Below are 23,464 nucleotides of genomic sequence, written 5' to 3' on the forward strand. Positions count from 1 at the left end.
GGAGTAGGGAATAGTTGTGATTGCAGTCCTGTTAAGGACTAGGTTACAGCATTTCCTACGACTTTTATCAGGCAGGTCTGTGCTCTTAAATAGATAGATTGTGGGAGTAAAGACTAATTGTAATTGCAGTCCTTTTCAGGACTAGGTTACATCAGTTCCTATCAGTTTTTGCCAGGCAGGTCTGTGCCAGTGCTGTGCAAGTTTTTTTCACAGCATTTGGCTGAATCTAGCAAAGCTAATCCTTTTTGGCCTATTGCAGAGTGTGTTAGTCAGTGGAGTAGCCTATCTGTGTTGCAAGATATACCACCTGTGTATAGAATACCAATTTTTTTACTGCACCTAGTGAAGTAAAATCTTTTGGGCATAGCATCATTCTATTAGTCCATCTATACTGACCTCCATCAGGTTGCAAATTGAATATAATTTTTTTCTGCATCTAGCTCTGAAAAAATATTTGGCCTTCTAGCTGTGTGTGGGACTTGGTCTATTAGTCCATCTATACTGACCTCCATCAGGTTGCAAATTGAAAATAATTTTTATCTACATCTACCTCTGAAAAAATATTTGGGCTTCTAGCAGTGTGTGGGACTTGTTCTATTAGTCCATCTATACTGACCTCCATCAGGTTGCAAATTGAAAATAATTTTTATCTACACCTACCTCTGAAAAAATATTTGGGCTTCTAGCTGTGTGTGGGACTTGTTCTATTAGTCCATCTATACTGACCTCCATCAGGTTGCAAATTAAAAATAATTTTTATCTGCATCTACCTCTGAAAAAATATTTGGGCTTCTAGCTGTGTGTGGGACTTTTTCTATTAGTCCATCTATACTGACCTCCATCAGGTTGCAAACTGAATATAATTTTTTTCTGCATCTATCTCTAAAAAATATTTGGCCTTCTAGCAGTGTGTGGGACTTTCTCTATTAGTCCATCTATACTGACCGCCATCAGGTTGCAAATTAAAAATAATTTTTATCTGCATCTACCTCTGAAAAAATATTTGGGCTTCTAGCAGTGTGTGGGACTTTCTCTATTAGTCCATCTATACTGACCTCCATCAGGTTGCAAATTAAAAATAATTTTTTTTCTGCATCTACCTCTGAAAAAATATTTGGGCTTATAGCTGTGTGTGGGTCTTGTTCTATTAATCCATCTATACAGACCTCCATCAGGTTGCAAACTGAATATAATTTTTTTCTGCATCTACCGCTGAAAAAATATTTGGGCTTCTAGCTGTGTGTGGGACTTGTTCTATTAGTCCATCTATACTGACCTCCATCAGGTTGCAAACTGAATATAATTTTTTTCTGCATCTAGCTCTGAAAAAATATTTGGCCTTCTAGCAGTGTGTGGGACTTGTTCTATTAGTCCACCTATACTGACCTCCATCAGGTTGCAAATTCAAAATAATTTTTTGTCTGCATCTAGCTCTGAAAAAATATTTGGCCTTCTAGCAGTGTGTGGGACTTTCTCTATTAGTCCATCTATACTGACCTCCATCAGGTTGCAAACTGAATATATTTTTTTTCTGCATCTACCTCTGAAAAAATATTTGGGCTTCTAGCTGTGTGTGGGACTTTCTCTATTAGTCCATCTATACTGACCTCCATCAGGTTGCAAATCGAATATAATTTTTTTCTCCATCTAACCCAGCCAATAGTTTTGGCCTAATACCACAGTTTGGCCACTCAGCTCTGCTCGGTTCCCATCCATTGTTTTTTCGTGCAAACAACTCCAGAGTTGTGAATTAGTTAACCACCAAAATGAGTGGAAAAAGGCCTGCTGCTGGTGGAAAGGGGAATAGGCGTGTTGGGAAGGGGAAAAAAGGTTGTGTCCGTGGGGTAGGTGTTAAAGCAACAGTAACATCTGCAGAAGAAAGACCATCTTCCAGCCAAACTAAAATGTCTACTTCTTTTAGCGGACAATGTGATAAGATCCCTTTCTTACGGCCACGCCAATCGCTACAAATTCCAGATGAGGCACAAAAACAGCAGGTGCTTCAACGGATATCAAGTGCTCCTTTAAGTGGGCTCTCCTCCACATCAACTTCAACATCACAAATACTCCAGTCCTCAAAGGTGTCACCCAAATCGCACTTGCTTCCTCACAGCTCCCAAATCTCCAGCTGCCCGTCTGAGTATGAGGTAGAACAGATGGTTGAGTCTGCAGAGCTGTTTACTCATACTATAGCCTGGGAATCAGAGGTCGACTCCAGCGCTTCTGTGAATCCAGACGAGGAAATGATCTGCACTGATGCCCAGAATCTTTATGAGTCGGATCCAGGACCAGACGCAGAAGGTTCTGACCATAATGTAGACCCTCATTCCCAAACTGTAACTCCTGTTGGTGGAGACAATGAGGAAGACAATGATGAGACTCAAATACCTGATTGGAGCGACAACTTTAGTTTTTTGTCAGGGCAGGAACAGGTTGGCTCTGAGGACGACGGGTGTGATAATGCACAGGGTGATGATGATGAGGTTGGAGATCCCACTTACTGTCAACCCACAGTCAGCCAAGAGATGAGGTCAGCAGAGGAGGTGGAGGAAGATGCTAGTGACGACGAGGTCAGGTTGCGCCTTCCTGGACAGAGACGTAGTACTGGAAGCACGTCAACAACTGCATCCTCAAACACAACTCTGCCTCTCACCACAAGTCGTGGTGGCTCTTCAGGTCGCATGGGTGCTAAGCCTTGCATAGCCTGGGCATTTTTTCAGATCGATAAAGATGACCCAACTCGTGTTATCTGTAACATTTGTCAGCAAAAGCTAAGTAGAGGCCAAAAAATACATAGTTTGAGTACTTCATGCATGAACCGGCACATGGACATGAAGCATAAGTTGCAGTGGGAAGCTCAGTGTGCTACAATGCGGCCTAGCCGGCCGGGCCAACCACCGTCTGCCATATCTTGTGGATCCGCGGCCTCTTCATCCTCTGTGACTGGGGGGACAGCAGTCACACCTGTTTTGGGGCGCAGACCTGCCACCTCTTTACCCGCAACAGCCAGCGTGATTGGCAGGTCATCATTTTCTTTGGAGGTGGTAACACCAGCTAGTGTTGAGCGCTGTCCGACATCGATAGCACCACCTTTGGATCAAGGCAACCTAACATGTCCGCCTGCATCTTCCTCACAGACCGGCAGTTTGCGGGGACACCCTTATCAACCCCGTCTAAGCACAATAGCCAGCCCTCGGTCCCTCAGATGTGGACAAGTAAAAGACCATTTCCTCCTAGCCATGAGAAAGCTAAGAGGTTGAATTTCACCATCTGCAAGCTCTTGGCTACAGAAATGCTGCCTTTCCGCCTGGTGGACAAAGAGGATTTTCGAGACCTTATGTCCGTCGCAGTGCCCCAGTACCAGATGCCCAGTCGGCACTACTTCTCAAAGAAAGGTGTGCCTGCGCTCCACCAGCATGTCGCACACAACATCACCGCTTCTTTGAGAAACTCTGTGTGTGACAGGGTGCATTTCACCACAGACACTTGGACGAGTAGGCATGGACAGGGGCGTTACATGTCGCTGACTGGGCACTGGGTAACTATGGTGACAGCAGGACAAGGGGCTGCTGTCCAAGTCTTGCCGTCCCCACGAGTTGTGCGTCAATCCTCTTTATGTCAAAGTTCCTCCACTGCTTCTGCCTCCTCAACCTCCTCTCGGTCTTCCACCTGCACCCAAAGCCTGTCTGGTCATGCCACAAGCTTTCTAACTGCGCAGAAGGGATCCTGCACACCTCCTTACTATGCTGGCAGTAGGGCTCAACGTCATCAGGCGGTTTTTACTTTGAAATGTCTGGGAAATGTGAGTCACACAGCTGAGGAGTTGTGGTCAGCTCTGGAGAACCAATTTCATGAATGGTTGTCTCCACTGGACCTGAAACCAGGGAAGGCCGTGTGAGACAATGCTGCAAACCTGGGTGCGGCCCTTCGCCGGGGCAATGTCACACACGTGCCTTGTATGGCTCACGTGTTGAACCTGGTTGTCCAGCAATTTTTAGCCCACTATCCCAGACTAGATGGCCTTCTGCAGAGGGCACGGTCGCTGTGTGCTCACTTCCGCCGTTCGCATCCCGCAGTTCAGCGACTTACATCTCTACAGAAGTCGTTGGGCCTGCCACTTCACCGGCTAAAATGCGATGTGCCTACCCGGTGGAATTCAACTCTGCACATGTTGCAGCGACTGTGGAAGCACCGACAAGCCCTGGTGCAATACGTTCTGACGTATAGCCTGGGCCAACGAGATCCAGAGGTGGGGCAAATCACGCTGGAGGAGTGGTCTCAGATCAGGGACCTATGCACCCTTCTGCACAGTTTTGAAATGGCGACGAAGATGTTTAGTGCTGACGATGCCATTATCAGCATGACTATTCCGGTGATTTACATGCTGGAGCACATGTTAAACAGAATTCGGAGTCAGGTGGTGGCACAAGAGGAGGTGGAGGAAGTAGAGGAGGAGGAGTTGTATGCGGAAGGGCTAACATCTGCAAGGTCCAGACGGTCGGCAGCACCAAGGCGGCAGGCATGTGAGGGTGGGGGAGATGGTTTTACCAGGGCGCATGGTAGCAGCCAAACTAGTGAGGAAGGTGCAGGAGCCCAGGAAGAAGTGGAGGACGAACTGATGGAAGACTCATCAGATGAGGGAGACCTTGATCACATTTCTGTTGTGCGAGGTTGGGGGGAGAGGACAGAGGAAGGAAGCATGATTGTTACCTCGCCACCAACACAACAGGGACTTGGTGCTCCTGGATGCGCAACACACATGAGTGCCTTCTTGCTGCACTACCTGCAACATGACCCTCGAATTGTGAGAATTAGAAATAATCCTGACTACTGGGTTGCCACACTGTTAGATCCCCGGTACAAAAGTAAATTTGCCGAAATTATTCCTGCCATAGAAAGGGATGCACGCATGCAGGAGTATCAGCAGAGACTGTTGCAGAATCTTACATGTGCTTTTCCACAAAACACCAGTGGTGCACGTAGTGAATCTCACAGTTCCAACTTGCCAACCGTGGGACCGTCAAGTGTTCAGCACTCAAACCGTAACAGAACCACAGTATCTGCTGGTAACATCAATTTTGCGGAATCATTTCACCACTTTTTTAGCCCATCCTTTGCAAGGCCACAGGAGACAAGAAGTCTGACACATAGTCAACGCCTAGAGACGATGGTACAGGAGTATCTCCAAGTAAACATTGAAGCCATGACTGTGTCACTGGACCCTTGCTGTTTTTGGGCTTCCAATCTGGATAAATGGCCGGAGCTAGCCACTTACGCCTTGGAGATCTTGTCATGCCCCGCAGCCAGCGTTCTGTCTGAACGTGTGTTCAGCGCTGCTGGTGGTGTGCTGACAGATAAGCGCATGCGGCTCTCCACTGATAATGTAGACAGACTCACGTTCATAAAGATGAACAAATCATGGATCCGAAACGACTTTTCTACCCCTGTGTCATCCTGGGGAGAGTAAAAGCTTGATGATTGGTTAAAATCACCCTACCAACCGTTTTAAGCTTTCAAATTACTAATCATGTTTATCTGTATCTTGGCTGGAAAATAATTTGGGCTTTGTAGCAGTGTGCAGCACTGATTCTATTAGGCCATCTATAATAAGCTCCACCAGATTTAAAATTACTAATCATGTTTATCTGTATCTTGACTGGAAAATAATTTGGGCTTTGTAGCAGTGTGCAGCACTGATCCTATTAGGCCATCTATACTAAGCTCCACCAGATTTAAAATTAATAATAATTTTTAGCTGCATCTAGCCCGGAAAATAATTTTGGGGCTCCGAGATGCGCAAGACACATAAGTGCCTTCTTGCTGCACTACCTGCAACATGACCCTCATATTGTCAGAATTCGAAGTAATCATGACTACTGGGTTGCCACACTCTTAGATCCCCCAAACTTTTCGATCAACCTTTTCATTTTAATAAAGACCAAAAAATGGTCATTTTTGAAATTATAAGCATTAGCAGGTTATTAGAAACTGAAATCAAACAGTTTTCAACTCAAAACTTTATTCTAGGTGATGTTACATTTTCACATAGGACCCCTTGTTCGAAAGGAGCTTCTGAACTCTCTCGTCCATTGAATTTGTCAGGTTTTGGATGGTTTCTGCTTCAATTGTTTTGCATGAGGACAGAATACCCTCCCAGAGGTGTTGCTTAGATGTGAACTGCCTCCCGCCATCATAGACACTCCTTTTGATGATGCTCCAGAGGTTCTGAATGGGGTAGAGGTCAGGGGAGCATGGGGGTCACACCATAAGTTTGTCCCCTTTTATGCCCATATCAGCCAGAGATGCAGATGTTTTATGTGCAGCATGAGATGGTGCATTATCATGCAAAAAAATGATCTTGCTGTGAAATACACGGTTCTTCTTCTTGAACCATGGCAGGAAGTGCTGTTTGAGAAAATCCACATACATTATGGAGTTCATCTTTAGCGCCTTCAGGGATCCTAAAGGGGCCGACAATCTCTCTCCCCATGATTCCAGCCCAAAACATTACTCCACCTCCTCCTTGTTGGCGCTGTAGCCGTGTTTGCGTGGGGTGTCCATCAACCAGCCATCCTCCACTCCATCCATCTGGACCATCGAGCGCTGCACGGCACTCATCCGTGAACAAAACAGTTTTGAAATCAGTCTTCATGTAATGTTTAGCCCACTGGAGCCGTTTCTGCTTGTGTGAAGTGGATAGAGGAGGTCGACAGGATGGCGTATGCACAGCTGCAAACCTCTGAAGGACCCTGCATCTTGTTGTTCGGGGGACGTTGGAGGCACCAGCAGCTTCAAAAACTTGTCTGCTGCTATGACAAGGCTTTTTTGCCGCTGCTCTTTTAACCTGACGTAATTGCCTGTAGGAAAGAGTCCTCAATTTGCCCTTATCAGCACGCACACGTGTGTACTGTGAATCAGCTACATACTTCTTGATTGCCAAGACACTTCATCCTGATCATCGCACAATGTTGATTGTAGTCATGCCTTGACCTAAACACTCCACAATTTGTTGCTTCTCAGCAGCCGACACATCCTTTTTCTTTCCCATTTTGGCAGAAAATGTAGGCTGCTTAATAATGTGAGACAGCCTTCTTAAGTAGTCTTGCCTTTCATTGGACACACCTGCCAAACTAATTAGCACAGGTGTCTGCAATTGCTTACAGTGATATAAAGAGCCCTGACACACATCACCATCAATGAGTTTAACTGACAAACAAACAAATTCTTCCCTTATCACTCCTAAACACTTTTTGCATAATAATTTGGAACACAGTGTACATGTGCTTTTCCACAAAACACCAGTGGTTCACGTAGTGAATCTTACAGTTCTAACTTGCCAACCGTGGTCTGTATGGAGTTGTTCAATAAAGGGCCCAAAATTAAGATAACATAGATGGGAGAGGTCTCTATGAATAGGAATTCCTAAGTATTTGATACCCTGTGAGGGCCAGGCAAAGGGAAAGTTGGACTGGATGGAATCCTATATGGATTTGGGGAGGGAGACATCGAGGGCCTCAGACTTCGCTGCATTGATTTTAAAATTTGACCATGTAACAAAGTGATCTATTTCAGCCATAACAGCAGGGATGGATATATGTGATTGAGTGATATATACTAGGACATCATCAGCAAATAGAGAGCACTTGTACTCAGTGCCTCCCACCTCAATCCACCTAATATTGGGGTTATGGCGAATTGATGAGAGCAGGTGCTCCGTCACTAGGATGTATAAGAGAGGGGACAGAGGACATCCCTGCCTTGTCCCATTGGTGATTGTGAAAGGTGATGAAAATGTTCTGACGCACCCCCTGGGCCTTGGGACACCCGGAGCCGGACCCTTTTTGGTGGATGCTGGTGGTTGTAGTCTTCGTGGCGGCGACCCTGTTCCGTGGCTCAGGGCGGTCAAACCAGTGGCGGAACTATTTATGTGGTTTTGATGTTTAAATGTCCGACTACGCCACCCGTGGATTGCGGTCAGAGTGAACCGCCGCTGCAGGGCAGATCGCTGAGGCTGGTGTTGTGGGTGCAGCAGAGCGTAGCATAACTTCCCACGGGAGGAGTATAGCCTCAGGGCAGTGTATGCGGAGGATGGGGGTGATGGTGCAGGGCAGCAGCAGTAACGACACGGAGTCAGTGATGCAGTACAGGGCCTTTACTCACAGTTCTTATTATCCAGACCACGTCTGCAGGTAACAGCTGCCCACGTCGTACTGTGCTCACCAGGTGAGGGGCTCAGACAACTCCCAGATAACTTTGGAGCGCTTCACATGACCCCCTTTGTGTGTCCTTTGTCTGGCCTTTCTTACCAACCCTTCTGTCCGGCTGCCTCGGGCCTCCTCTTGGTAAACTTGGCGCCAGTTTCCCTGACCCTATGTGGTGCCTTCCTAGCGGGTGTAGCGAGGGGCTGCGCCACATAAAATGTCAGAGCCTCCGGTTTCTAGCTGAGGGTCGTTTCCTGCCTCCACTAGTTTCGGGGACCGGTCTCCCCCTTTGGCCTGACCCCTCCACGCAGGTGGATTCGGGCGTGCGGTGGCGACTCGCCCGTCCGCACCCCTGGGATCCCTTCATTCATCGTTCCTGGAGCCTTCTCCGCTCCTCTTCCTTCCTTCTCCCTCTTCCAGGCCTGGGCCTCTGTTACTAGGCCCGCCTCCGGAGCAGAGCTCATGGAGAGCCCCTGCTCCCTGCCACTTCTGCTCAGACTTCTCTGCACTGAACTAAGATGGTGCCCACCTTTTATACTCCCTTCTCAATGCACCCAGGAACTGCTTCCTCCCTGCTCCTGCACTACAGGGTTCCCCTTCCTCAGTGTTCCCTCCCCCCACTCCAGCCAGGGACAGGGACTGTCGTGCCCATCTCAGAGGCATATTGGTCGCCCTGCCCCACGGCAATGTCGTGTAATGCATGCAGGTGTCGGGTCCTGATCCACACTCCATCCTTACCTGAGAGTGAGATATCACACCTCTGGGTGAGGTGCAATACCTCTGTAGCAACCGAGCCCTCAGGGTGCTACAGTTCCATTTATCTTCAGCCTAGGTGACGTATTGTGATACAGGGCCGTGATTTTGGCTATAAAAGGGTCCCCTAGACCCCTACCCCAAGCTTTTTAAGAGAATCATATATGGCGTGCCAGGAGACTCTATGGAATGCTTTCTCAGCATCCAACGAGAGTATCTAATTACAAATTTTTAACTGCATCTAGCCCAGGAAATACTTTGTGCCTAGTAGCAGTGTCTGCTAGTCAGCGGATTATCCCGGCTGTTAAGCAAGCTACACCACCTGTAGTTTGGACACTTAATTTTTTCAAAGGAAATGCTTCGGGACCACGGGATACTCAGTGAAGAGCATCAGGAGGCACCCCAAGGTATAGGGGCTGGGACTGGCAGTAGGATGCCTTGCGGTGGACAGCCGAGCTCGATCCTTATAAAAGCTTTTTAACTGCAGCAGCTTTAGTGGACGCTACTGGAGCTGGAATTACGCGGCTGCTGGCATGAGACTTGCCCTCCAATAGATCCTTGTAAATGGATTTAAAGTGTATTCATTCAAATTAGAGAGACAATTTAAATTAAAAAGCTTAGAGCTGCCTCCACCACAGGGGGGCTCGCTCGACCCACCAGCGGACAGGTACCAGTATTGGGAGAGGGGGGCTGGCCGTCAGGGTTCACCGCGGCTCTGGCACAAACCCGGCGACACGGAGGTGGCACGGGCAGGAGCGGACTGAACGTGTCGGCTTCTCACTTTTTGGATTTTAGAAGGGCATGACATGCCTATATTTGTGTCTCCCCCTCCTTTTACTCCTCCACCTCTTTTCTTTTCGCATGACTATATGTACTTGTCACTTTTCCATGTGTTAGTTGTGTCTTCTGAGCAGTTTGTCAGCTTTTGGACACCTTTGAAGGTGTTTTCTATGTGTTTCTATGTGTTTTTGTTTGCCTGCCATTGGTTTTAACGGTGTTCGAAGGTGTTCGACGAACAGTTCGACGAACAGTTCGGCGAACACACGGGTGTTCGACGAACCGAACCGAACTCGAACACTACGGGGGTGGCTCAACACTAGACGCCATCACTTTACGGATCTGTATGGTGGAGATCCGTAATCTATGTGCATGAGGTTTCTGTGCTGGCGGCATGCTTGAGGTTGCGAGCTCCGTATGGGGTCAGATTTACCCCCATAGGGTATATTTATATACACAGCAGATTTTCCATTCGGAGATTAAATGTGCAGCAAATCAGCGACATTTTTCCAATGAAATCTACATTTTGGAGAAGATTTTGCCCTGGAAACTCTGCTGTGGATAAGTCCTGTGTGCACAAATCCACGGAAATCAATACCTTACTGATACATAATGCAAAAATATAATGGCGCCCGAGGCTTCAGAGGTTTGCTTCAGTAGGATACAGTGGACCTGGGGCTCATGCACCATTTTGAGCACATTCTGTATGTCTGATGCATCAGCTTTTGCATTGAGGAGCACAAAGGGTTAATGGTGGCAGATTCCATGACGCATTAGAAGAGAAAACACAATAATGAAGACGCTGTACAGACACATACAGACCCGGAATAAGGACCCATAGAGACTCCGTCTGCCTCTGTGCATGCTGGGTTGCGCCCCACTGGTAGGTGCACCGATTCTCATAGGCAGATATGGGCAATGTACACCGAACTTTCTGATTATAAACCTTATTGCAAACAGATAATATGAGGTGTTGACTTTCTTCACAATTTAGGGCTCCGCTAGCATCTGCGGGGGCTCAGGCAGAACATATTACAAGTCAACGGCCGTCAGATGTTACCGGTGTCCATCATGTAATGCTTTATCATTACAGCTCTGCTACATCCTTACAGCTCTGCTATGTTATTACAGATCTGCTACATCCTTACAGCTCTGCTATGTTATTACAGCTCTGCTACATCCTTACAGCTCTGCTATGTTATTACAGCTCTGCTACATCCTTACAGCTCTGCTATGTTATTACAGCTCTGCTACATCCTTACAGCTCTGCTATGTTATTACAGCTCGGCTACATCCTTACAGCTCTACTATGTTATTACAGCTCTGCTACATCCTTACAGCTCTGCTATGTTATTACAGCTCTGCTACATCCTTACAGCTCTGCTATGTTATTACAGCTCTGCTACATCCTTACAGCTCTGCTATGTTATTACAGCTCTGCTACATCCTTACAGCTCTGCTATGTTATTACAGCTCTGCTAGATCCATACAGCTCTGCTATGTTATTACAGCTCTGCTACATCCATACAGCTCTGCTATGTTATTACAGCTCTGCTTTATCGTTACTGCTATGCTACATCCTTACAGTTCTGCTTTATCATTACAGCTCTGCTACAGCCTTACAGCTCTGCTACATCCTTACAGCTCTGCTATGTTATTACAGCTCAGCTTTATCGTTACAGCTCTGCTACATCATTACAGATCTGCTTTATCGCTACAGTTTTGCTTTATCATTACAGCTCTGATACATCATTATGGCTCTGCTACATCATAACAGCTGTGCTATAGCATTACAGCTCTGCTACATCATAACAGCTCTGCTATTTGATTACAGCTCTGCCCTCTTCGCCTCCAGAACATTCTCTGCTCAGTTACGGGGTGAAATATCATCTCCACCCCGCCTGCTTCATCAGAAAGGACATAATGGTGGGTATAATAACTGCCCCCCCAGCTTTGCCAGAAACAGATACATTGCACAGTACTTAGCTGACACTTTGTAATCCCCCAATCAGCCACAGACCTCTGAACATCCGTCCTCCTTCCTCTCGACTTTCCGACTGACGGATCTGGTCCCCGTCCGGCACGCGGTTCATCTGGCTCATCCTCTCTATCCGCTCAGAACTTTCTGCAACGTCATCTGCGAGGCCGGTGTCCAGACTCTCACGGGGAAGCTTCCTCCTTAATTCTGACCAAGAATGGTGGATATCGCTGGGCACCTGTAGGGGCAGAGCCGGGGGGTCCCGTCCTCCTTCGTATCTCCCATAGATAAGCCTCCGGGTTCCATCTGGCCGGGTGTGGGTAGCGGTGAAGACGTGCTGCGATGGGTTCCTCACACGAGTCAGGTCCTGGTAGCTCGGCTGAGCAGAGGCATAAAGAGATTCACGTGAGACTTTTGGGGATATGATATTTTGATTCTGCGTCAACCAATGAGGACACCTTTACGGGATTCACATGTGGACGATGTAATGAGGATTTTACCTGCGGATTTGCAGAAGTAAAATCCACAGAGGATTGCAGTGCAGGGGAAAGTTTATGAAATCTCATCCACGCTGCAGAAATCCGCAGCCCCAATTCTGCAGCAATTTTGCCAGATTCCCACCCATGGGGGTGTAATCCGTGGTAAATGAGTAGCACAATCCAAAGCAAATTAACCCAAGAGGATTTTGCTATGGATTTGTCGCGGCAGAAATGGATCAGAGGGTGTTTGCACTACTGAAAACAGAGGTTGGAAAATCCAAAATTGCGGGAATTCTGCAACAGAAATCCGTGCATTTACCTGCGGATTTTTGATGCAACTTTCCTGAACATGGGATACATAGAGACAGGAGAACAGGTATCCCTCATGTTTGTGTGTGCTGTGTATGTAAACATCATGGCAGCTGGTCTCCACCCACCAGCTCAGAGACAAATGAAAATTAGCAACAGAGCCTGCAGAGGGGAAAACTGCTAAAAAAAATGCAGGATACAAGTCATATACAGTGGGGAAAAAAAGTATTTAGTCAGCCACCAATTGTGCAAGTTCTCCCACTTAAAAAGATGAGAGAGGCCTGTGATTGACATCATAGGTCGACCTAAACTATGAGAGACAAAATGAGAAAACAAATCCCGAAAATCACATTGTCTGATTTGGAAAGAAATTTTTTTCAAATTTTGGTGGAAAATAAGTATTTGGTCAATTACAAAAGTTCTTCTCAATACTTTGTTATATATCCTTTGTTGGCAATGACAGAGGTGAAACGTTTTCTGTAAGTCTTCACAAGGTTGGCACACACTGTTGCTGGTATGTTGGCCCATTCCTCCATGCCGATCTCCTCTAGAGCAGTGATGTTTTGGGCTGTCGCTGGGCAACACGGACTTTCAACTCCCTCCAAAGGTTTTCTATAGGGTTTAGATCTGGAGACTGGCTAGGCCACTCCAGGACCTTGAAATGCTTCTTACGAAGCCACTCCTTCGTTGTCCTGGCGGTGTGCTTGGGATCATTGTCATGCTGAAAGACCCAGCCACTTTTCATCTTCAATGCCCTTGCTGATGGAAGGAGGTTTGCACTCAAAATCTCACGATACATGGCCCCATTCATTCTTTCATGTACATGGATCAGTCGTACTGGTCCCTTGGCAGAGAAATAGCCCCAAAGCATGATGTTGCCACCTCCATGCTTCACAGTAGGTATGGTGTTCAGCATTCTTTCTCCTCCAAACACGCCAAGTTGTGTTTCTACCAAACAGTTCTACTTTGGTTTCATCTGACCATATGACATTCTCCCAATACTCTTCTGGATCATCCAAATGCTCTCTAGCAAACTTCAGATGGGCCCGGACATGTAATGGCTTAAGCAGGAGGACACGTCTGGCACTGCAGGATCTGAGTCCCTGGCGGCGTAGTGTGTTACTGATGGTAGCCTGTGTAACGTTGGTCCCAGCTCTCTGCAGATCATTCACTAGGTCCCCCCGTGTGCTTCTGGTATTTTTGCTCACTGTTCTTGAGATCATTTTGATCCCACGGGGTGAGATCTTGTGCTGAGCCCCGGATGGAGGGAGATTATCAGTGGCCTTGTATGTCTTCCATTTTCTAATTATTGCTCCCACAGTTGATTTCTTCACACCAAGCTGCTTGCCTATTGCAGATTCAGTCTTCCCAGCCGGGTGCAGGGCTACAATGTTGTTTCTGCTGTCCCTCGACAGCTCTTTGGTCTTCACCATAGTGGAGTTTGGAGTGTGACTGTTTGAGGTTGCGGACAGGTGTGTTTTATACTGATAACAAGTTCAAACAGGTGCCAGTACTACAGGTAATGAGTGGAGGAGAGAGGCGCCAGTACTACAGGTAATGAGTGGAGGACAGAGGAGCCAGTACTACAGGTAATGAGTGGAGGACAGAGGAGCCAGTACTACAGGTAATGAGTGGAGGACAGAGGAGCCAGTACTACAGGTAATGAGTGGAGGACAGAGGAGCCAGTACTACAGGTAATGAGTGGAGGAAAGAGGAGCCAGTACTACAGGTAATGAGTGAAGGACAGAGGAGCCAGTACTACAGGTAATGAGTGGAGGACAGAGGAGCCAGTATTACAGGTAATGAGTGGAGGACAGAGGAGCCAGTACTACAGGTAATGAGTGGAGGACAGAGGAGCCAGTACTACAGGTAATGAGTGGAGGAAAGAGGAGCCAGTACTACAGGTAATGAGTGAAGGACAGAGGAGCCAGTACTACAGGTAATGAGTGGAGGACAGAGGAGCCAGTATTACAGGTAATGAGTGGAGGACAGAGGAGCCAGTATTACAGGTAATGAGTGGAGGACAGAGGAGCCAGTACTACAGGTAATGAGTGGAGGACAGAGGAGCCAGTACTACAGGTAATGAGTGGAGGGCAGAGCAGCCTCCTAAAGAAGAAGCTACAGGTCTGTGAGAGCCAGAAATCTTGCTTGTTTGTAATTGACCAAATACTTATTTTCCACCAAAATTTGAAAAATATTTCTTTCCAAATCAGACAATGTGATTTTCAGGATTTGTTTTCTCATTTTGTCTCTCATAGTTGAGGTCGACCTATGATGTCAATCACAGGCCTCTCTCATCTTTTTAAGTGGGAGAACTTGCACAATTAGTGGCGGACTAAATACTTTTTTCCCCCACTGTAATGGTCAGAAATAGTGTTATTCCCCATGTACACACAGGATAGCTTATTCTGAGCAGTCACCTGAAATGACATGAAATGAAATGACTCATCATAGCTTTACAATATTCTCTAAAATGTTACTAAAATATCCCATAGGATAGCCAAAGACTTAAATGATCATATTCTAGTCCTGTACAGTCACCACTAGAGGGAGCTCACGGTCTATACAGTAAGCTCCTGAGCTCCCCCTAGTGGTGATTACACTGACAATTTCGACGTTTATCTCTATAGCTTTGCACTGGGATTAGAGCTTTGTATTGAAATAATGGATTTGTAATTCCTATAAAAATACATAACGGAATTAATTAGAAGCAAATAATGGGCTTGAATACGAGAGAATCGCTATAAACGCAGCTACGCATTCTTTTTATAAGGCTCTTATGCTAACGAGAGCCTGCGAGACCTTTAGAAGGATCCAGCCTGCTGTGATTATAGACACATGTACTCGTTTTCCTTATGAAATATTTCAGTATGAAGTAGACGGCGTATGTGACATGGATCGTAAATGTTCCCCATTGTGTTTTTCCATGATGGCGCGTCTCCGCAGAAAGTGATGCAGTGGCCATGACTCATCCGGAGATTATCTGACTTCTGTCTGCACATTGGAAGCCTCAGATCTCCCCGGAGTCACTTCACAACAATATGTTCTGTAATCTGCAGACACTCCGCCATTTACTGTGCATTTACCAACTGCGCTTGGTTGGATTTTAATTTGAGTGATGGAAGAAAGATACAGAAAATCAGAACTAGACGGGAAATGGGGAGCAGCATATAGAAAGGTGTTATGTTACTCCACAGCTGGAGCGCTCGGAAATGAGAAGACTTGATGATTAGATGACTTCAAGACTTTAAAGGTCCCCCCATATAATCTAACAGAATAGTGAGTGCAGCTCAGGAGTATAATGCAGGATGCAACTCAGGATCAGTAATGTAATGTATGTACACAGTGACTGCACCAGCAGAATAGTGAGTGCAGCTCTGGAGTATAATACAGGATGTAACTCAGGATCAGTAATGTAATGTATGTACACAGTGACTGCACCAGCAGAATAGTGAGTGCAGCTCTGGAGTATAATACAGGATGTAACTCAGGATCAGTAATGTAATGTATGTACACAGTGACTGCACCAGCAGAATAGTGAGTGCAGCTCTGGAGTATAATACAGGATGCAACTCAGGATCAGTAATGTAATGTATGTACACAGTGACTGCACCAGCAGAATAGTGAGTGCAGCTCTGGAGTATAATACAGGATGTAACTCAGGATCAGTAACGTAATGTATGTACACAGTGACTGCACCAGCAGAATAGTGAGTGCAGCTCTGGAGTATAATACAGGATGTAACTCAGGATCAGTAATGTAATGTATGTACACAGTGACTGCACCAGCAGAATAATGAGTGCAGCTCTGGAGTATAATACAGGATGTAACTCAGGATCAGTAATGTAATGTATGTACACAGTGACTGCACCAGCAGAATAGTGAGTGCAGCTCTGGAGTATAATACAGGATGTAACTCAGGATCAGTAATGTAATGTATGTACACAGTGACTGCACCAGCAGAATAGTGAGTGCAGCTCTGGAGTATAATACAGGATGTAACTCAGGATTAGTAATGTAATGTATGTACACAGTGACTGCACCAGCAGAATAGTGAGTGCAGCTCTGGAGTATAATACAGGATGTAACTCAGGATCAGTAATGTAATGTATGTACACAGTGACTGCACCAGCAGAATAGTGAGTGCAGCTCTGGATGATAATACAGGATGTAACTCAGGATCAGTACAGGATCAGTAATGTAATGTATGTACACAGTGACTGCACCAGCAGAATAGTGAGTGCAGCTCTGGAGTATAATACAGGATGTAACTCAGGATCAGTAATGTAATGTATGTACACAGTGACTGCACCAGCAGAATACTGAGTGCAGCTCTGGAGTATAATACAGGATGTAACTCAGGATCAGTAATGTAATGTATGTACACAGTGACTGCACCAGCAGAATAGTGAGTGCAGCTCTGGAGTATAATACAGGATGTAACTCAGGATTAGTAATGTAATGTATGTACACAGTGACTGCACCAACAGAATAGTGAGTGCAGCTCTGGAGTATAATACAGGATGTAACTCAGGATCAGTAATGTAATGTATGTACACAGTGACTGCACCAGCAGAATAGTGAGTGCAGCTCTGGATGATAATACAGGATGTAACTCAGGATCAGTACAGGATCAGTAATGTAATGTATGTACACAGTGACTGCATCAGCAGAATAGTGAGTGCAGCTCTGGAGTATAATACAGGATGTAACTCAGGATCAGTAATGTAATGTATGTACACAGTGACTGCACCAGCAGAATACTGAGTGCAGCTCTGGAGTATAATACAGGATGTAACTCAGGATCAGTAATGTAATGTATGTACACAGTGACTGCACTAGCAGAATAGTGAGTGCAGCTCTGGAGTATAATACAGGATGTAACTCAGGATCAGTACAGGATCAGTAATGTAATGTATGTACACAGTGACTGCACCAGCAGAATAGTGAGTGCAGCTCTGGAGTATAATACAGGAGGTAACTCAGGATCAGTACAGGATCAGTAATGTAATGTATGTACACAGTGACTGCACCAGCAGAATAGTGAGTGCAGCTCTGGAGTGTAATACAGGATGTAACTCAGGATCAGTAAAGTAATGTATGTACAAATAGACAGAATAGCAGAATAGTGAGTGCAGCTCTGGGGTATAATACAGGATGTAACTCAGGATAAGTACACAGTAACAGAGTAAATATAGGATGTTACCTGTTCAATACAATCCTGTATTAGGCCAAGTTAAGTGTTGCCATGATGCACATTGGTGTAATACTTGCCGGTTCAAAACTGCTGACAGATCCCCTTTAAATGATAGACTTCTACCTGCAGCCACCACTAGATGGAGCTCACTGCATAGTGTATTAGTATTGCAATATAATCATTTTGCAATAAGCTCACGAGCTCCCCCTAGTGGTGACAGCAGATTGTTATAATATGAAATCTGCACTATATTGAAGCAGAGGAGTTACAGCTCTGTGTCAGAAAATGGAGCCCTTTTTATCACTATAAAGACATATTAGGAAACGAATCCGAGCAGAATACTGAATCCATGTCACCCCTCTCCTGCTTTGCTGCCCTCATCCCACCACATAACCACTGCGTACAATACCAGGGCCCTTGCTTCCATGGCCAGTGCTCACCTGAGAATCGGCTGACGGCAGAGTCAGCAGGAAGTAAGTCAAGTATCGATCCCACAGAGGAGACACGTTCTGCTTGAAGTTCCCAGGAAGCCTTTGTGGCAGAGAAGAAGAATCGGATGAAGAGACCCGGGGTCTGAAGTAGTGCAGGGTGTCAGCTTGACTCCATCTCTGCAGTGGAATTGGACCGGCCCCCGTAAGGCGCTGAATGGAGGACCGCCCAGGTGAAAGAGGCAAAGAAGACCTGACGTAGAAGGGATTATACATACATTCAATAACAGGTAGCCAGCATGGATCCAAAATATGGCTGTGGGCAATTGTCAGCCAAGAGAGCACCAAAGGCTCGTACTCCTTGTGTAAGAGGGTAATAACGGACCCCAATGCATGCAAGTATTGTTTGTATAAATAATATCGGCCCATAATAGATATTACTAGAGCTTCCATGCATAACATTATTGCACTAGCTTTAGCAGCAGCTGCCTGGCCCGGGCTTACCTGTCCTCATCCAGGAGGTCAAGTGGCTCCAAGGACTTGTGCTGAGGGATACGTCCCATCTCATGAGCCATGACACGCTGCGTTACATCATCCTTCCAGGACAACCCTGCAGCCACAGGCACAAAGAGGCAGCAGAATGCACATCCATTACCTAGATTACTCCATGATAGAAGAGTAGGGTCACCCGCCCTAATGGACACGTCTCCCTATATGACTGGTATAGTTAATGCATATTCTGCATATGGATTTGCAAGACATCTGTGATAATGAGTATAAATAGGGGCAGTGGTTGGCAATCAGTGGCTGTTAAAGAACTACAACTCCCAGCATGCCCTGAGCTTATCAGATGCATAATTTAAAGCTCCTGGGCTCCAAAGCGAAGTCTATACCTGTCCCCCAGCTCCCAAGTGAAGGGTACAATGCTACTGCCTTCTTTTGTGACAGGAGGGATTTATAAAGCCAAGAAATGATACACAAGAAGAAATCGAGTGGTAAGAAGGCAAATAACTGAGGCAGCCATGACTCCGGCGTCAGTCACACAGCGTTAGGAGTGACTGGTGGGGACGGGAGCCCTGTCATGTCCAATGTAAGCGCAGTCATTTCACTCACTTTTATTAAGTATTTTTATTATCACCGACCTTTCGCTGTGAGTCGACGAAGCATCGCCTGCAGCTGCTGCAGCGCCCCCGGCGTCACCTGGAACTGGCCCACGTCCCTTTCGGACCGATCACGGCACTGACCGAACAAACCATCTGAAATAAAGAAGTAGAATATTAGACATGCAAAGAATTTGATATATAAGGAAAATGGCTACAAATCATAAACGGTATATACTCTGAACTCTCCTTCAAACCACATATCCAAGCCCTTTCCACTTCCCGCCGAATCCAACTCAAAAATATCTCCCGGATCCGCACATTCCTCAACCATGAATCTGCAAAAACACTAGTGCACGCCCTCATCATCTCCCGCCTTGACTACTGCAACCTCCTGCTCTGTGGCCTCCCTTCCAACACTCTCGCACCCCTCCAATCTATCCTAAACTCTGCTGCTCGACTAATCCACCTGTCCCCCCGCTATTCCCCGGCCTCTCCTCTCTGTCAATCTCTTCACTGGCTCCCCATTGCTCAGAGACTCCAGTTCAAAACCCTAACCATGACATACAAAGCCATTCACAACCTGTCTCCTCCATACATCTGTGACCTAGTCTCCCGGTACATACCTGCACGCAACCTCCGATCCTCACAAGATCTCCTGCTCAACTCCCCTCTTATCTCCTCCTCCCACAATCGTATACAAGATTTCTCCCGTGCTTCTGCCCTACTCTGGAACTCTCTACCCCAACGTATCAGACTCTCGCCTACCGTGGAAACCTTCAAAAGGAACCTGAAGACCCACCTCTTCCGACAAGCCTACAACCTGCAGTAACCCTCGCTCCACCATACCGCTGCACGACCAGCCTGCCCTCACCTACTGTATCCTCACCCATCCCTTGTAGATTGTGAGCCCTCGCGGGCAGGGTCCTCGCTCCGCCTGTACCAGTCGCCGTCACATTGTGTTCAAGATTATTGTAATTGTTCTTGTATTATACCCCTTTTTCACATGTAAAGCGCCATGGAATAAATGGCGCTATAATAATAAATAATAATAATACAGAATATATATGTATCAATTTATGTACATAATGGCTACATAAGGTATCTGTCCATCCATCCATCCGTCTATGTATATATTAGGGGTATATAAATGTTTTTATATCATTATATCTCCTTTTTTATGATCTTCACTAACTTATCAAAATAAAAGTAAAAAGGGCCAACTTTCTGTACATTAATAACATGAAAACCTCTTTGTGACCTCCTTTTCCTATGCTGAGATATGAACATTTAACCTCTTCCCGTTGCGGCCAATTTTTTCTTTTTACGCTCTCGTTTTTATCTCCCCCTCGAGCTGGCGACAGGATTCTCCAGGTCAGTACAATTACGGCGATACCAAACTTTTATGTTTTTAGTATTTTAATAGCAAAAAGAAATTCAATAATTTGTTAAAGTAAAACTAACTTTTTATTTTTCCATAACACCTCAGCAGGGCCACAGGCTGATCGCCTCCATGCCACATTGCCGCATTGATGCAGTAATTGATGCACAAGGAGCCCGACCAAGTATTGAGGCATTTACTGAACAGACATTTCAGTAGGATAACATTTCAGATTTTAAAAACATTTTTCAAGCTGTTGTTATAAAGTATTCTAATTTACTGAGATAATGACTTTTGTGTTTTCATTGGCTGTAAGCCATAATCATCAACATTAACAGAAATAAACACGTGAAATAGATCACTCTGTGTGTAATGACTCCATATAATAGATCCCTCTGTGTGTAATGACTCTATATAATAGATCCCTCTGTGTGTAATGACTCTATACAATAGATCCCTCTGTGTGTAATGACTCTATATAATAGATCGCTCTGTGTGTAATGACTCTATATAATAGATCCCTCTGTGTGTAATGACTCTATATAATAGATCCCTCTGTGTGTAATGACTCTATATAATAGATCCCTCTGTGTGTAATGACTCTATACAATAGATCCCTCTGTGTGTAATGACTCTATATAATAGATCACTCTGTGTGTAATGACTCTATATAATAGATCCCTCTGTGTGTAATAACTCTATATAATAGATCCCTCTGTGTGTAATAACTCTATATAATAGATCCCTCTGTGTGTAATGACTCTATATAATAGATCCCTCTGTGTGTAATGACTCTATATAATAGATCCCTCTGTGTGTAATGACTCAATATAATAGATCCCTCTGTGTGTAATGACTCTATATAATAGATCCCTCTGTGTGTAATGACGCTATATAATAGATCCCTCTGTGTGTAATGACTCTATATAATAGATCCCTCTGCGTGTAATGACTCCATATAATAGATCCCTCTGCGTGTAATGACTCCATATAATAGATCCCTCTGTGTGTAATGACTCTATATAATAGATCGCTCTGTGTGTAATGACTCTATATAATAGATCCCTCTGTGTGTAATGACTCTATATAATAGATCCCTCTGTGTGTAATGACTCTATATTATAGATCACTCTGTGTGTAATGACTCTATATAATAGATCCCTGTGTGTAATGACTCTATATAATAGATCCCTCTGTGTGTAATGACTCTATATAATAGATCCCTCTGTGTGTAATGACTCTATATAATAGATCCCTCTGTGTGTAATGACTCTATATAATAGATCCCTCTGTGTGTAATGACTATATAATAGATCCCTCTGTGTGTAATGACTCTATATAATAGATCCCTCTGTGTTTAATGACTTTATATAATAGATCCCTCTGTGTGTAATGACTCTATATAATAGATCCCTCTGTGTGTAATGACTCTATATAATAGATTCATCTGTGTGTAATGACTCTATATAATAGATCACTCTGTGTGTAATGACTCTATATAATAGATCCCTCTGTGTGTAATGACTCTATATAATAGATCCCTCTGTGTGTAATGACTATATAATAGATCCCTCTGTGTGTAATGACTCTATATAATAGATCCCTCTGTGTGTAATGACTCTATATAATAGATCCCTCTGTGTGTAATGACTCTATATAATAGATCCCTCTGTGTGTAATGACTCTAAATAATAGATCCCTGTGTGTGTAATGACTCCATATAATAGATCCCTCTGTGCGTAATGACTCTATATAATAGATCCCTCTGTGTGTAATGACTCTATATAATAGATCCCTCTGTGCGTAATGACTCTATATAATAGATCCCTCTGTGTGTAATGACTCTATATAATAGATCCCTCTGTGTGTAATGACTTTATATAATAGATCCCTCTGTGTGTAATGACTCTATATAATAGATCCCTCTGTGTGTAATGACTCCATATAATAGATCCCTGTGTGTGTGTAATGACTCCATATAATAGATCCCTCTGTGTGTAATGACTCTATATAATAGATCCCTCTGTGTGTAATGACTCTATATAATAGATCCCTCTGTGCGTAATGACTCTATATAATAGATCCCTCTGTGTGTAATGACTCTATATAATAGATCCCTCTGTGTGTAATGACTCTAAATAATAGATCCCTCTGTGTGTAATGACTCTATATAATAGATCCCTCTGTGTGTAATGACGCTATATAATAGATCCCTCTGTGTGTAATGACTCTATATAATAGATCCCTCTGCGTGTAATGACTCCACATAATAGATCCCTCTGCGTGTAATGACTCCATATAATAGATCCCTCTGTGTGTAATGACTCTATATAATAGATCGCTCTGTGTGTAGTGACTCTATATAATAGATCCCTCTGTGTGTAATGACTCTATATAATAGATCCCTCTGTGTGTAATGACTCTATATTATAGATCACTCTGTGTGTAATGACTCTATATAATAGATCCCTGTGTGTAATGACTCTATATAATAGATCCCTCTGTGTGTAATGACTCTATATAATAGATCCCTCTGTGTGTAATGACTCCATATAATAGATCGCTCTGTGTGTAATGACTCCATATAATAGATCCCTCCGTGTGTAATGACTCCATATAATAGATCCCTCTGTGTGTAATGACTCTATATAATAGATCCCTCTGTGTGTAATGACTCTATATAATAGATCCCTCTGTGTGTAATGACTCTATATAATAGATCCCTCTGTGTGTAATGACTCTATATAATAGATCCCTCTGTGTGTAATGACTTTATATAATAGATCCCTCTGTGTGTAATGACTCTATATAATAGATCCCTCTGTGTGTAATGACTCTATATAATAGATTCATCTGTGTGT

General features: G+C 44.7%; 1 protein-coding gene across 2 annotated transcripts in view; it reads right to left on the reverse strand.

Moving 5' to 3' along the window:
- PTPRN (protein tyrosine phosphatase receptor type N) overlaps positions 1-23,464 on the reverse strand; it is a 114,384-nt gene that overhangs the window by 73,811 nt on the left and 17,109 nt on the right. For both annotated transcript variants that reach the window (XM_073647342.1, XM_073647340.1), the window contains exons 3-6: positions 19,265-19,378; positions 18,627-18,732; positions 18,135-18,375; positions 11,752-12,088 (exon numbers count right to left, since the gene is read on the reverse strand). In XM_073647342.1, coding sequence (XP_073503443.1) covers positions 11,752-12,088; positions 18,135-18,375; positions 18,627-18,732; positions 19,265-19,378 — 798 coding nt within the window. The remainder of the gene's footprint in view (positions 1-11,751; positions 12,089-18,134; positions 18,376-18,626; positions 18,733-19,264; positions 19,379-23,464) is intronic.

This window comes from Phyllobates terribilis, unplaced genomic scaffold (genome assembly GCF_046119375.1).
Source record: "Phyllobates terribilis strain yellow unplaced genomic scaffold, ASM4611937v1 Scaffold_9__5_contigs__length_417890890, whole genome shotgun sequence".
NCBI lineage: Eukaryota > Metazoa > Chordata > Amphibia > Anura > Dendrobatidae > Phyllobates > Phyllobates terribilis.